General features: G+C 45.5%; 1 protein-coding gene across 2 annotated transcripts in view; it reads right to left on the bottom strand.

Moving 5' to 3' along the window:
- Positions 1–272: 272 nt before the first annotated feature.
- The window catches only part of rnf38 (ring finger protein 38), a 28,067-nt gene continuing 13,444 nt past the window's right edge, over positions 273–14,895 (bottom strand). For both annotated transcript variants that reach the window (XM_080464898.1, XM_080464899.1), the window contains exons 3-13: positions 12,230–12,291; positions 6,335–6,537; positions 4,956–5,334; positions 4,713–4,877; positions 4,265–4,435; positions 3,206–3,388; positions 3,016–3,119; positions 2,305–2,389; positions 2,106–2,227; positions 1,913–2,012; positions 273–947 (exon numbers count right to left, since the gene is read on the bottom strand). In XM_080464898.1, coding sequence (XP_080321024.1) covers positions 885–947; positions 1,913–2,012; positions 2,106–2,227; positions 2,305–2,389; positions 3,016–3,119; positions 3,206–3,388; positions 4,265–4,435; positions 4,713–4,877; positions 4,956–5,334; positions 6,335–6,537; positions 12,230–12,291 — 1,637 coding nt within the window. In that variant the 3' untranslated portion in view covers positions 273–884. The remainder of the gene's footprint in view (positions 948–1,912; positions 2,013–2,105; positions 2,228–2,304; positions 2,390–3,015; positions 3,120–3,205; positions 3,389–4,264; positions 4,436–4,712; positions 4,878–4,955; positions 5,335–6,334; positions 6,538–12,229; positions 12,292–14,895) is intronic.

Here is a 14,895-nt window from a genome sequence, read left to right as displayed (position 1 = left end):
AAATCCAAGTTTTAAATTGTGGTAATAAGTTAAAGCAAGAAAAGATGAAAACCTTTCCCTGCTTACAATCTTTTGATTTTCGATCTTGACCGAAGTTCTCCCTTCCGCCGACCTCCAGTGAGTCATATTCAGCCGAAATTTTGGCGAATGAAAGCGCTGTACCATATGAACTGCATAAATACCACAGGAGGAGTAACACTCATACCCACATTGGCACACATATTTGCAAACACGTAAAATAAGTCAAAAGTGTTTTTTTTTTTTCTTTCTTTCCATTCAGTGAGACACGGAGTATCTTGGCTTCACCGCACACACAGACACACACACTGAGACACACACACACACACACACACACACACACTGCTCGGATGCTGAGGAATGCAAGAACACAGAGAAAATAAACCGACTCGTCCAGCTGAGAGTGAAAAAGAGTCTCTGCACACCGCGATGTCAACGCTTAATCAGAATCAGAATAATAATGAACTCATCATAATCTTTGGACTGCAAATTTCCTCTCAATATTTGTTAGTACTACTATACAGAAGTCTTTTACTTTTTTTTTTTTTACTTTTTTTTTTGACAAGTCTCTTCTGTCCATCACCTCGAAGACTGAGCGGGTCAGAAGTGCTCGATAAAAAAATAAGTCCACCTGCACATGATACCGTGTCTGTGTGTTTCAAAAGGCCATTTCATAGAACGCAGAGCGGGGTGGGGCGGAGAAATCCACAGCTGGAGTCCGCAGGGACGAGAGGAAGTCACCAGACTGCAAAGTGCTGATCCCAGGTGATCGGGGTCTGAGGGATGAAGGAATGATCCAGCTGGTCCAAGGGTAGGTGGCAGAATGTGTTGGCGGAAGCGTCTGATCGGAGGGAACGGGGTCCGGGTCACTCAGAGTCTCGCTGGACCTCGGAGGCATCGGCGCGACAGATGGGACAGGTCCGGTTAGCCTGGAAGAACAAGAGTTACAGTGAGATCTCTTTAAAATGACATGTGCGGCCACGTTTCACGTGAAAGCACGAAGCTTTCGTTGTGTTTTGTGAGTCCGACGGAGATCGGAGTCCCTGAAAATGCTACTCCCAAGGTTGAACTTTGGAACTTTACTAATCCACTCAGTCGCTGTGTAAACGGACGATAACAAACACTTTATGAAAACACTCGGGGGGGGGGGGGGGGGGCAGCTCCTTGTAGATAGCAGAAATGCTGCTGCAGCGCATCAGTATAGTCCATCTACTCACAAATGTGCAGAACTATTTACCGCGGGGCAGTGGTGCACATGAAAAATAGCAGCGTATCAAAAACTTGCGTTTTCAGTGACAAAGTACTGCTGTGGTGAACCTAAAATAATCCTGATTGCCATTAGGTAATTTGCGGCAGGAAAATCACAAATAAAATCATTCTAAGACGTGCAAGTTTTGGATAATTACGTACAAACGTGACAATGAAGTGCTTGTTCATTATGTGAATGTGTGCATGTGACGAAAACAGGTACATGGAACAATGTATATTAAAATACAAACACACAGAATCCCTTCATCCATACAAGTGCTTTGTTCTAACAGCATTGCAGTGAGATGTGAGAGTATGACAAAACGACAGAATCTTCCTGCACACACACACGTGTGGCAATTTAGAATAACAAATTTACTTAATTTGAATGTTTTTGAATAGTAGGAAGCTTGCATGCAAAACTGAGAACATGCAAGCTGCACACAGAAAGAGATGAGTCTTTGCTTCTCTAAAGTGCAAATGTTTTGTCCATGTTGGCTTTTAATCTTCTGAACCCAAAATCTCACCAAATGTACTTTAAAACCTGCTGTTTTAGAGATGATAATCTAAAAACACTCTTCAGCAAAAACAGACAGAAAGAAATGTGCGAAGTGAACAAAAAAAAAGGTATTCAGTGTTCACTCACCTTCAGCCACTTGTCGACACACTTGGCGTGGAACTCGTGGTTACAAGGTAAAACCCTCAGGAGCTGGCGGGACTCAAAGTCACACATACACACTACACACCTGTAAGACACAGAGCAGGGGAGCGTTTCACCACGCAGTCCACGGAGACTCAGTTTAAATCCCCTCAAACAGCCAGACCACAGCAGTACTCACAGTGTTTGCTCAGACTGATGGTTGTTGGGATTGAACCTGTACGATGGAAGCTGTTCGATGTCCGCCTTGGTCAGGCCTCGAGGTTTGGCCTCTCCCAGACGCTCGGCCAGGTTCAGCAGGGCCTGGACGGGTCACAGAAATCAGTTACCGCAAGTGGACTTGGTATCAATCTGAAGGCTGCAGCAGCGTCTCATCCTACCTCGTAGTTCTCCACCTCGCCGTCATCCACATCCAGCTCCAGACTGATGGCGGGCGCCACATTTGGGGGCATAGGAAGCATCGACCTGTCGAGGAGGCAAAGAAAACATTTAGACACACCATGCCTCACTAAGGGGTTTGTTTACACCCACAACGATTACAAGGAAAAATCCCAAACTTTTGTGGTGTTTTGGGTGTCGTTTACAAGACAACAGTGCTTGGAGCCACAGAGAATTAAAACTTTTTGATAATGCCCGGGCTCTGTTGCCATGGAAACGGGCAAAAACAAGACTTTCTGGGAAAGCTCGGGGCCGATCTCCATGTTGACAGTGGAAACGCTGCTACTATATATGTACACAATGGTCATAGTAAACACTCTTCAGCACAAGCACGTGTAGATGGACGATAACCAACATGGCGGGCTCCTGAGTGGCATGACTCCCAGTCCATATCTGTCGTCACCCGGAGCAGCATCTAATTCATGTTGTGTACTCTCCAGTAATGTTTATAGCATTTTGTTCTCTGCACGCATGTCTGTGTGGTTTCATTACAAAAACCAACAACAGCAACCACTAGTGGCCCAACATGTTATGTGTACAGACAGTGTTCTCGTGTAAACGTAAAGTTTTTCTGAAACAAACAAAAAAAAAAAGATGCATTTTCACGAAATCTTATATTTTCACTCGCACAATCCAGGAGAAGAAAGACTTACAGGAAGTAAGGGAGGAAGCTGGGGTGGTAGGGTGACGGCGGTACAGCCTGTTGAGAGCGGTACCGCCGGCTCGTGAAGCGGCGTGGCATGAAGTGGGGATAGGGCTGGTGGAATAAAAACAAATCCATCACATCACGGTCACAGTCAGCATGTTAAATGAAAGAGATCTAGGTTTGTCTGGAACACTCACGACTGTGAAAAGCTCCTGCGACAGCGGGTCGTGGTGCGACAGGAACTGGAGCGGCGTGGAGGGGGCGAGGGTGGTGGGGGGCTGGTGGTGGTGGTGGTGGTGATGGTGGGCGTAGCTGAAGCCTCCACCCACTGAGAGCTGCTCTTGCAGAAGCTCCACTTCGTTTTCAATCCTCTGTAAAGGCTGAAATGATTTAAAAAAAAAGAAAAGAAAAAAAGAACAGGAGTTATGGAGGAGGAAACATTTCTAAATCAGGATGAAGCAAACTGGCAATGAAAACATGGTTTGTTCTTCCAATTCACATCTCCTGTTGCAGATACAGCACTTAAAGTTGTTTGAGGTACATTGTTTAAGTATATTGTGGACCCGCACTGTGTAAACAGGCTCTTTAGTTTAATTTTACATTAATCATCCCTGAGCTCCACAGAGCAACTTATTGTTATGAAGGCTGCATATGTAAGGAGGCATGGTGGGCAAAAAGCATGCATTGTGACACGTGTAAGCCTACAATAAGTCTATAATAAGGGCAAAAAGAGAGTTATGTATTGTTATGGATTAATCACAGCAAATCAAGAAGATAATAGATGACCGACTACAATGAGCTGTCAAATATAGCCAGAAACAGGCCAAACTTAACTGTGAACAGTGTTGTGTAAATCCATAAATCACACATGGTTGTGCTTTTAATAAATCTTGGGAGCATTTTATACAAATACGTTTCAGAGTGAATGTTTCTTCTCTTCTGATCTATCAACTTGACATAATAACAGGCTTTTTTTTTTTGGGGGGGGGGGGGGGTAAATTCTTGAATTAGAACAATAATCTAATTAGCCAAATATTATCCCAGAGCTATAGACCAATCTGTTTAATCTGATTTTAATGGAGTCAAGCATCTCTCTGATTCAATTAGAGGCAGTTATATAATTGGTTTTGTTTTAAAGTTTTCAGAAATCCTCTATTTTTGCATACAAATACTGAATTGTCTCAATGTACACGTGGACTTGTAGTCAACACTGCTTAGAAGCAGACCAGCCACAAAGGTGTTGAATCTTCCCATACCGGTCTCGGCTGTTGCGTCTGAAAAGGCAGGAACTGTCCGGGCGTGGGGAGGTGCGGCGTGTGATGGGACAGGTGGGGCGGAGGCGGAAGCAGAAACTGGGGGTCACTGGACAGCAGTGACGGGAAGGCGTACGGAACCGGCAAATGTTGCATTGAACACGCCTGTAACATCTGCAAAACAGTAGCAGAGAGGAAGACATAAATAGAAAGTTCTGTATATTTCTGCAGTCATTGCAGTTTGTAGTTCTGCCACAAGGTGGCAGCCACAACTGGGAAAACAAAGAAGCCTCTTCAGGCTGGAAAATGTCCTGTCATGGTTTTTTTTATTCACTTTCCTCATGTGCACAGTTTGTTTCTTCTGTGGCTGAGTCATAGTAGGAACCGTACTGTACAAACTGTGTGTTTTATGTACAAACAAGCCCACACGATGCGGAGAAGCGGCTCTCACCGGGTGGTAGTGCTGTCCAGTGCTGAAGACCACGCTGCAGGTGGGGACCTGCTGCTGGGAGGAGCAGGAGGGTGGGAGGTGCTGACCGCTGCACAGCGGCGCTGCAAGGCCGTGAGGGGGGATGGGGGTCACAGTGTAGGAGACTGGTACGCTGCCCTGCTGGAGCTGGAAATAAATCACGCTTCGGTTAATCACCCGCCTCACAATCGCGTGCTCACGCTCCTCCAAATGTTTGTGACTAACCTGCTCGTGTAAGTCCATGACCATGGCTCCCTGCTGCTGCGGGGTGTGATGCTGTTGGTGATGGTGGTGGTGATGATGGTGGTGGTGAGCGGCCGGGTGCAGTAGTCGTGGCGACAGGGTGGGGGGGTGGAAAGCGCGGGGCTCCTCTGAGCCCACAGCTCCGCCGCCGGTTGGAGGCGGCTGACCGTAGGTGCTGGGCGTGTGAGCGGGGTACGTCTGGTGCACGGAGGGATGAGCGTGGTGGTGATAGTTCTCATCCTGGAGCTCCGACGGGGCCGGGCGGGGGGCGGGAGCTTGTGCGGAGGGGTGGTGGTGATGATGGGGGGGTAAGTGACGAGATGGTCTGGAGAGGCGGCCTCGCTGGCGCCGTACTGTAGGGCTGCAGACATGGAGAGACAGAAATCAACAGAGGGTCAAACCGTGACCAGAACGTGATTCATATGATTTCCATGGACACTAATAGATCAGTGACGCAATACAAGATCATACAAAGAGTTCTCTGCACTCACGTTAGGATCAAAAATCAGGTTTTGCCAACACCAGCACACCAAACACGTCTTCTACTTGAGCCCCTTCCTGTTTACGTGACATTTTCATGTGTTTTGGGGGTCCGTTACGGTGCTCGGAGTCACTGAAAGCGGCTACCAAAGTGGACCTTTTTGAAAATGCTCGGACTCTGTGTCCGTGGAAACAGAGGAAAACGCAACTTTCTGGAAACGCTCCAGCTCTGTGTAGATGTTGGAAGCACGGCGACTGAGCATGTGCACCATGGCTGTAGTAAATAGTTCTTCTGCACATGCTCAGTCGATGCACAATAAGAACAATATTCCCTCCAAAGTGTGATGACTCCCAGTCCATATTCTCCTGGGACTTGGTAGTTTTGTAGTTGTACCGTAATAACAATCCAACTTGGTCGTCTGTCCATACGAATGTCCGTGTACTCCCATTGTTAGTGTTTATAAGCATATTGTTTTTGGTGCGCATGCGTGTGGTTTCATTACAAAAAAATCAAACAAGAGCAACCCATGGCCTAACATGAAAACTACATAGTTTTCAAAATGTTGCTGTGTAACACACCCCAAATAATTTTCAAAGAGATTCCACAAAATTGGATTAAAGATGCTTTAAGAAAGATAAAACCAAGAGGTAATATTTGAATAGCAAAATTCAAGAAAAGAAATTCATTGATTATGAAACTGAATAGAAAAAAGAATAAAACACAATAGCTCATAAAACCCATAAAGAAAATTTCAATGTTTAAGTCTAAACCACTTGACAAAGAAAAATGTGCAAATTCCAGAAAAACAACGTTGCTATAAATCACAAAAGCGGCTGCCAAACTTTGATTTTAAACTTTGCCTGAAGTGTCGGGAACGCACCTTCGTCTGTGACGGGCAGGCGTGAGGCATCTCTCCTGGTGGTAGAGCGGGTGGGGGTGAGGCTGTCTCCGACTTTGGGGTCCTGACTCCCAGGGGCGGATGGGGGGAGAAGGGGTGGAAGGCGGGGGTGCGGATGAGGTCAGCTGCTCCAGTACGGACTGGCTGGACAGCCTCTGGCGCTTTGGACTGGGGCTTTCCTCACTCTGCGGAGGGGGTGGGGGGGGGGAGGGTACAGTGGTTAGTGACCCATAGCACTCGTATCAAATAAATCAGTTTCCCCGAGCTTTACAGTCCCTCTGGCTTACAATCCATACTCCTACACGGACACTCTGCTCCTCTGTGATTCGTGGCATTTCCTGTATGATCCAGGCCTGTCTGTGTTGATATGTGCTCGTTTGTGTTGAGCTTATTTCACCACCAGCAGCAGCAGTCGGGGCCCTGAGGGCTCCGAGTCACTTCCTCTTGGAGTGAGGAAACGCAAACACAAGACAAGCGCTCACAAGCCCGTGTGCGAATTGCAGGCACACACCCTGGACTGGAAGGCTGCGCGGACGGCTTCCCGCGGAGCAAAGCGAGTGAGCAACGCACACGCAAACATAGCTGAGCGTGAAGTCACTCAGGTTCAGACCGACTCGGGACTCATCATATACTGCTTCAGTCCTATCAACTCACCTCTGAGTCACTTCACTTACTGTTAGGAGTGACTCTCGCACTTGGCACTTGGTGAGGCAAGAACACACACACACACACACACACACACACACACACACACCCCCATGTGTCAGTTCTGAGTCATTCTCCCTTCCCAGGACCTTTGCTGTGCTCTGAAGAACACACAGCTTCTTTAGGAGACGCCACACACACACACACACACACACACACACACACACACACACACACACACACACACACACACACACACACACACACACACACACACACACACACACACACACACACACACACACACACACACACACACACACACACACACACACACACACACACACACACACACACACACACACACACACACACACACACACACACACACACACACACACACACACACACACACACACACTTCCCCACAGTTACCATCTCAACACTTTTCTTCCCTTCTACTTGCTTGATCCCCGCTTCCACCTCCCCTCTTCGTGGGAGAGACACGTTGTTAAAGTGTGATAAAAATGACTCAGCGGCTGTGACTTTTTAGCGCAGACGCACACATACACAGCTCAGCAACCTTGAGAGCAGTGTGATAGCTAACAGGAAACAGCTGGAGAGCAGACTGCTGAAGCACACACACGGTTATGGAAACGCCTGCAGACATGCGCAAAATTTCACATTCACACATGGGCAGCTGCCACTGTTTGAGTTCAACAGCCTTTAAAGAACAATACCTTCTGAAGCACTTCAGACGAGCTGTATCTGGACCGCAGAGACAGACAGACTGTTCACCTATGCCTCATGTGCCGGACTGAACGTGCCCCAAGCGTCCACCAGTTTAAGGGAAAGACAGATACTAAAACTGACGCCATTCAGTCATGTAGTATATGATAGGACAGGGCTGGGAAGCAGGCCGTGCTACAAAAGGGTTGAGGGTGTAAAGAAACCAGTGAGAATTTCAGGAACAACCAGATCCGACTGACGAACCTGGGAAGGAGGAGGCTTATGCACGCACACTCGAGCAGTGTTGTCTTGCTTATTCTGTGCTGGTAGCGCACACCTGAACACGTGGAGCATGTTGAACAGACGACTATCAATGTGGCCCAACATCTTTCAAAGCCAATGTCTTCCCAGCCCGATCAACGGCCCACATCCTGTTCCGTCAAACCGGTTGGATTAAGGCCTTGTTTACGTGACAGCATTTCAAATGAAAACGCATCATTTATATTTTTGTTTCAGAAATGTTTCGCGTTTACACCGCAGTGTTTTTGAAAATGATGGTAATTTACATGGAAACAGCAGAAACACATTAACTGGTGTAATTTTCCTGTTGGGCCATGAGTGGGTGCAGTTATCTTTTGTAATAAAACTACACACGTGTGCAGAGAATAGCACGGTATAAACATTAACAATGCGAGTACATGGATGCTTGTATGAACATACGACCAAGTTGAATTGTTATTATAAAACTTGCTCCAGGAGAATATGGACTGGGAGCCATGACATTATGTTGTTACTGTCCATCAATTTGCACATGTGCAGAAAAACTATTTACTACGACCGTGGTGTGGAGCAGTGTTTCCGACGACGGCAAATCCATTTTTTTGCAAATAGTTACGTTTTCCCCCGTTCCATGATGATGGAGTCGGAGCGTTTTCCCCAAAAGTTCCACCTTTGGAAGTTGCGCTTTTAGCAGCTCTGAGCAGCTTCTTTTTTTTTTGTGTAAACGGACACCCAAAATTCTGCAACAGTTTTGCGTTTTTACTTGAAAACGTTATTATGTAAACGGGGCCCAATATGTTTCAGCCTCCTGATTAGATGAAACGTGCGTTTCCTTTCCTTTTGTATGGAGGTCATAAACTACATGTACAAAATGCAAGTTTTAAGAGCATTTAGTATTAGTTTGAAACTCTCCTTTAAATTCAACTCAACAGAAACCCTTCCTCCTAGTTTCTTAGTAAATCACACCCTGTTTCCAAACTTGAGCGGGTGTAGCAACTCTGACATTACAAGCCTCATTCTGCACCCTCAGGCTGGAACATCTGACTGTACAAACAAGACGAACCGCATATCTTCACAGGACGGAGACTTTAAAATCTACTCAAGACAAAGCAGCCCTGTCTGTTCTGTAACCAGCTTCTCTGGGATCTACGTACACCTGCTGAATGTTATCCAAGTCCATTTCTTTCCATTTCTGATAGGCTACAAATTGATACGCAGTCAGTCTGATCCAACAGAGGGGCTACTGCTGAAGATCATTCTGGTTGAAGAGCCTCGGTTGCCCATTATCCAGACACCGATCCACTTCTGATAGAGAACGACAACTGCAACACTATGAGGCTCTTTTCAAGCTCATTTTATTTCCTGTATCAACAATGTTGAATGTTGTTCAATGTTTATAGCTTACCCACTAACACAGCGGTGTCAAACATAATTCCCGTGGGTCAAAACAGGCCCGCAAGAGGCACCAATCTAACCTGCCAGACCACCAACCAAATGGTGAATAAAGAATTTTTTTCTTTTTTTATATAAACAAATTTTTTCAGAGTAGTGGAGACAACACAACACTTGAGACCCAAGCTGAGATATTAGTGATGCCTCAAAGTCATGCTGTCAGGATGACTTTGTAAAAACACCCATAACGCAACCGCTGTAGGAGAAGATTCTTGGACATTTCCCTGTGTTTTGCAAATATAAAGTTTCATTAAAATAATGGGCTTTATGTTGAGATTCTAGTCATTTTCTGTAGTATTTGTTTGGTTTTGCAAAAACATAGACTACTTTCATCACGTATATTCTGCACCAAAACAAAGAAAAGCTTAATTTAAAGGTTTTGATCGGACTATTTTACTGGTTCGACCCACTCCAGGGGAAATTGGGCTGTATGTGGCCCCTGAACTAAAATGTGTTTGACACAGCTGTACTAACAGCAGCCATGTTCTGAGTTTCACCACTTTGCCGGCCAGTAGTCATAATGTTATAGCTGATTGGTGTACATATAAAATCCCACACTCTGTTAAGTAATGAAAAAAAAAGTATACAGTAAAGTTTCCCATCAATACAAACATACCTGAGCTAGTCAGCTAAAGTATTAAAAAAAAAAGAAAAAAAAGCTTTCCTTCAGCCGTCTTATTAAACTCATTATAGAAGATACACATTATCGACTGGGTGCCCATTAAAGCTTATGATGGAGGGCACCAGGCAGCCATCCACCCCCACTCTTCTCTATTCCTCTCGACATTAAGCCCCTCTCTTCCGACCTTGCTCCCCACAACCTCTCTGCAGCCTCACCCCAACCCCAAAACCCTTGGGACATCTACTGTGCCCATTTTCATATCTAAGCCAGTCTCTTCCACCACTCTCCCCCGCCTTCCTCCTCCCATCCCCCCCTTTTTCCTTCCATCAGATAAGCTCAAACCCTCTGCAGTCCTCCAGCACACACTCCTTTCTTCCCCTCTGTCCATCTCGTCCTCTCGCAGACCTCTGCTTGAAATCTACTGGGGACATTAAGGTTCTCGGACAGGCCAGACACACATACAGTTGGTCTTAACACATGCAGACTGTGGCCATTAGTATAAAAGTTTGATGGGCCTGTCTGCCCGTGTTAGAAGAAGGGGGACCTTTGTCAGACAAAGGAGTGTGTCCTCAAGCAATATGCTATATGTGACCTTATGTTCTAATTGAGTGCGTCTTGTGAGCACACACACAGACATGCATGTCTGGTTGGAACATGTTTCTACTGAAGCAACAAAATATACAGAAAAAGAAAACATGCTGACACACACACACACACACACACAGACAAACAGACATGCTGACTCCCAGCACAGCACAGAAAAACTATCAGCTGCCCGATGGCTGATACTGAAGCACACTCTGCACACAGTTTGGATACCTCGTGTGCACACACGCACACACTGCATTCTACAGAGTCCACATGCAGCGTGTGCACAGAGTCAGACATGACAGATATCCTCAAGCAGAAGTACAGACACACCCAAACACGTTCTATTCCACCATGTCCACCTTTGGGGATTGCATGCATCTACATGCACTTAGCCACACACGCACACACACACACACACACACACAGTAACTCTGGCCAACAGCTGTTGTGGCTTCGCTGTCATTGCTGAGAACCAAAATAAAGAGACTCACATAGTCCATGCAAATATACACCCAGGAAATACAACTGGGATCTGTTTTTTTCCCTTCTATTCCTCTTCTATTCCGCCCTGAGAAGTTGTTCACAAGTGTGCACACTGAGCAAATATGGCCACTTGCTTTTAGAGATTCATTAATATTTGCAGACAAGCCTCCAGTAACACACACTTCTCCCTCCCCCACTTATATTTTTTCCATCAACAAGATTTCAAAGCCCATTTTGTTTCCTCTGCCACTGTTCCTCCCTTCCTTCCCCTCCCTCACCTCTTCCCCTCCTTTTGCTTCTCTCACTCCAACCAAGTTCCACAGCTGGAGGTGAAATCATTAGCAATACCCCCTCCCTGTTTTTGGCCTTGCCTCCCCTCCCTCCCTCCCTCCCTCAGTCGCTCCCTTCAAGCTTTCTGCAACACCTTCCTCAGCACCCTGCCTCCTTTCCACTTCCTCCACCTCCTTCTCTGTTTTCCACCTAATCTGCTTGCCATTAAGACAAGCCTTCACTTATAACAATAACTATCATTTACTCGAGTGCACTTGTACACCGCTGCTAAAATTATGAGGAATACCATGTTAAACAGCTACAGCGTGTAGTTTTGCTTGTTAAGGACAGCGTATAATTTCCTTTAAAGAATAAGCACTCTCATGGCGCGTATACACAGCGCTTTGGGGGTCCTTAAGGAGCCGCTGACGAAGTAATTTTTTGAAACAAGCTCCCAAGGTGGGACTTTTTGAAAACGCCCAACTCCGTCATTGCAGACGCACCTCTCTGGAAACACTCGGGCTTCGTCTTTGTGTAGACGGCTGTTTCGGAGATGCTCTGCACCAGTTGTCCAGCCACCACAATTTTACCCTCAAACAAATGCGTGCACATCCTCATGTTGGCCCATTTTCAGATTCCAACACATCAACTTTTGAGGACAACACATTCACTTGCTACGTGACATAGTCCACTTGGTTACTGGTGTACTGATGAAGAACAAACAAGCCGCAACCCCTTCGCCCGGCACTGCTCATAATTTTTTGGCCAACAGGTGAATATCATGATGTTGAAGGGAGTTGGTTTACCTTATCACTCTCCTCTCCGTATCCATGGTCTGGATGGCAGTGGTAGGACCCACCAGAAGCTCCTGCACAGACAGATTCAAACAGATTCAAACTTAACGAGTTTCTCAAAAATATCACAAGCAACAGCTTAAAATGACAAATCGGTCAAACTAATAACACAAAATATAGATTTTTTATTTATTCTTTAAATAAAAAAATAAAAATAGATCCACAGCTTCCCCCCCCACATAAATGACTGGATTATTTTTACAATACAATGAACAAAACATGTTGGTAATACCTATTGTTGGAAGCGATAGCACTATTATACGCACACATTGTGAGGATACCCTTGTTTATCTAAATACAGTACATTTAATCCCATTGTTGTACCAAATCCAAGTAGTATTGGAACAATAACAAGGCAGCAGAAGACAATGACAACATGTTTGTGTGGCTGACCGTGTGTACGGCTCAAAAGTGACTGAAACACATATGGTACCCTCTTGTCTGAGATCAGAGGCAGTAGATTTAGGTACACACACACACACACACATACAGAGGCACATATACACAAAATAAACACAGTAATCCAGGATTAGAGAAGCTTTCTGATGATACTGCCGCTTGCATCACCGCTAAGACTTTTACTCTTTTGTTTTTCCACAATCCTTTCATCTTTTTTATTGTCTTTTCTATTTATTCTGGCTTTTGTTTTTCCCTTTGTTAAGGCACGTCTTTGGTTGGGGACGTCCTCGCCACAGATGGTAGCGGTGGCGCGCGCGTGCGCACGCGCACGCGCACGCGCACGCGCACACACACACACACACACACACACACACACACACACACACACACACACACACACACACACACACACACACACACACACACACACACACACACACACACACACACACACACACACACACACACACACACACACACACACACACACACACACACACACACACACACACACACACACACACACACACACACACACACACACACACACACACACACACACACACACACACACACACACACACACACACACACACACACACACACACACACACACACACACACACACACACACACACACACACACACACACACACACACACACACACACACACACACACACACACACACACACACACACACACACACACACACACACACACACACACATACTGAGGGGAAGCATTGCCAAGGGCACCCCAGACAGGGCTACCTTTACAATAGGGATGAAGAAAACTAAAACTAGAAAAGACCGAAAGAAAAAAAAAAAAAAAGAAGAAGCTTTTTAAGAGCTTTTTTCACCTATTGGCGGTTTGTTTGTGCAGTTTTTGCCTGCTCGCAGCATCGTTGTTTGAAGAAACGCTATGAGTGACAACAAATAGAAGAAGGTGAGAAAGAGAAAGAGGCAGGCAGAAATCCCAAGAGCAAGCAAAAATAAATGGGATAGAAAAGGTAAGAAAAGCTTATATTAGTGTTGTGAAAACCAGCTGAAAGGCGAGTTCCACTGCGATGATTTGGGACCGAGCTCTGGTGATGCATTCATGGGACTCGCCAGCAGCGCGGCGCCCCTCTGTATGACACTCATTCACTCACCACAATAGGCAAAAATCCGGCTCCCTCCCTGAATGTGGTCTCACTTGCACATTGTCAGGATCCTGTAAATTGACTCAGGGACGAGTCATTCAGTCGGAGTCATTCTATAGAGCTACAGAACAGGTTTAAAATGTTTCAATAACATGGTGTCCACCGTTAGGAGGAACAGACCACACAGAGTGCAACTTAAGCTGCTGGAGTTTACGCTCCAAGGAAGGGCGAATGGAGCGACTACAGCATGAATCACAATGTGAGGTGATGATATAGGGAACATGTTTTCAACAAATTTAAACAAAACTGGTTAGGAAGACTTACTGAACATCATAACATTTAAATGGATATTAAAGGAGCTTCCAACCTATGACTATATGGAAGGGCCCCAACGTAAGACAGCTGGGATTAGATCAGTGGTGTCGAACATAAGGCTCGTCGGCCAAAATCGGCACGCAAGAGGCTCCAACCCGGCCCAGGAAACCAAACCAATGGTACAAATTTCAAAGAAAAAATTATTATTATTTTTTTTTTTTTTTTTTTTTTTTTTTTTAAACAAATTTCTTCAGAGTAGTGGACGAAAAAAACATTGAGACCTGAGTTGAAATATCGCTGATGCTGCCATGAAAACTACCTATCAATCTTCCTCAAAGCCATGATGTTGGGGTGCGTTTGTAAAAACACCCATAATGCAACAGCTAAAGAAGTTTTTTGGACATTTCACTGTATTTTGCACCAGAATGTTTCATTAAAATTGGATTTAAGTTCAGACTGTAGTCATTTGTTTGCCGTAATTGTTTAGACTTGTGAAAACAGACCTTTTCATTACGTTTACTCAGTGTAACAACAAAGAAAATCTTTGAAGTTGACCAGTCAAGCCCACTCGAGAGGAAATTGGGTAGTATGTGGTTCCTGAACTAAAATGTGTTTGACATCGCCGGTAAAGACAATTTTGTTCGTGTACGTCTGAGTGAGAAGCTCAGGAAACACTGACTGCCCCCACAAACTGCCCCCATAGCAGTCTACACGCGTGCCTCTCGGAAGGTACAGGTGAGGCAAAACCAAAAGGACAACAA

This window comes from Lipophrys pholis, assembly GCF_963383615.2.
Source record: "Lipophrys pholis genome assembly, chromosome: 5".
In the NCBI taxonomy this organism is placed as follows: domain Eukaryota; kingdom Metazoa; phylum Chordata; class Actinopteri; order Blenniiformes; family Blenniidae; genus Lipophrys; species Lipophrys pholis.
Note: the sequence above shows the minus strand (reverse complement) of the source record. Positions and strands in the feature narration are given on the sequence as shown.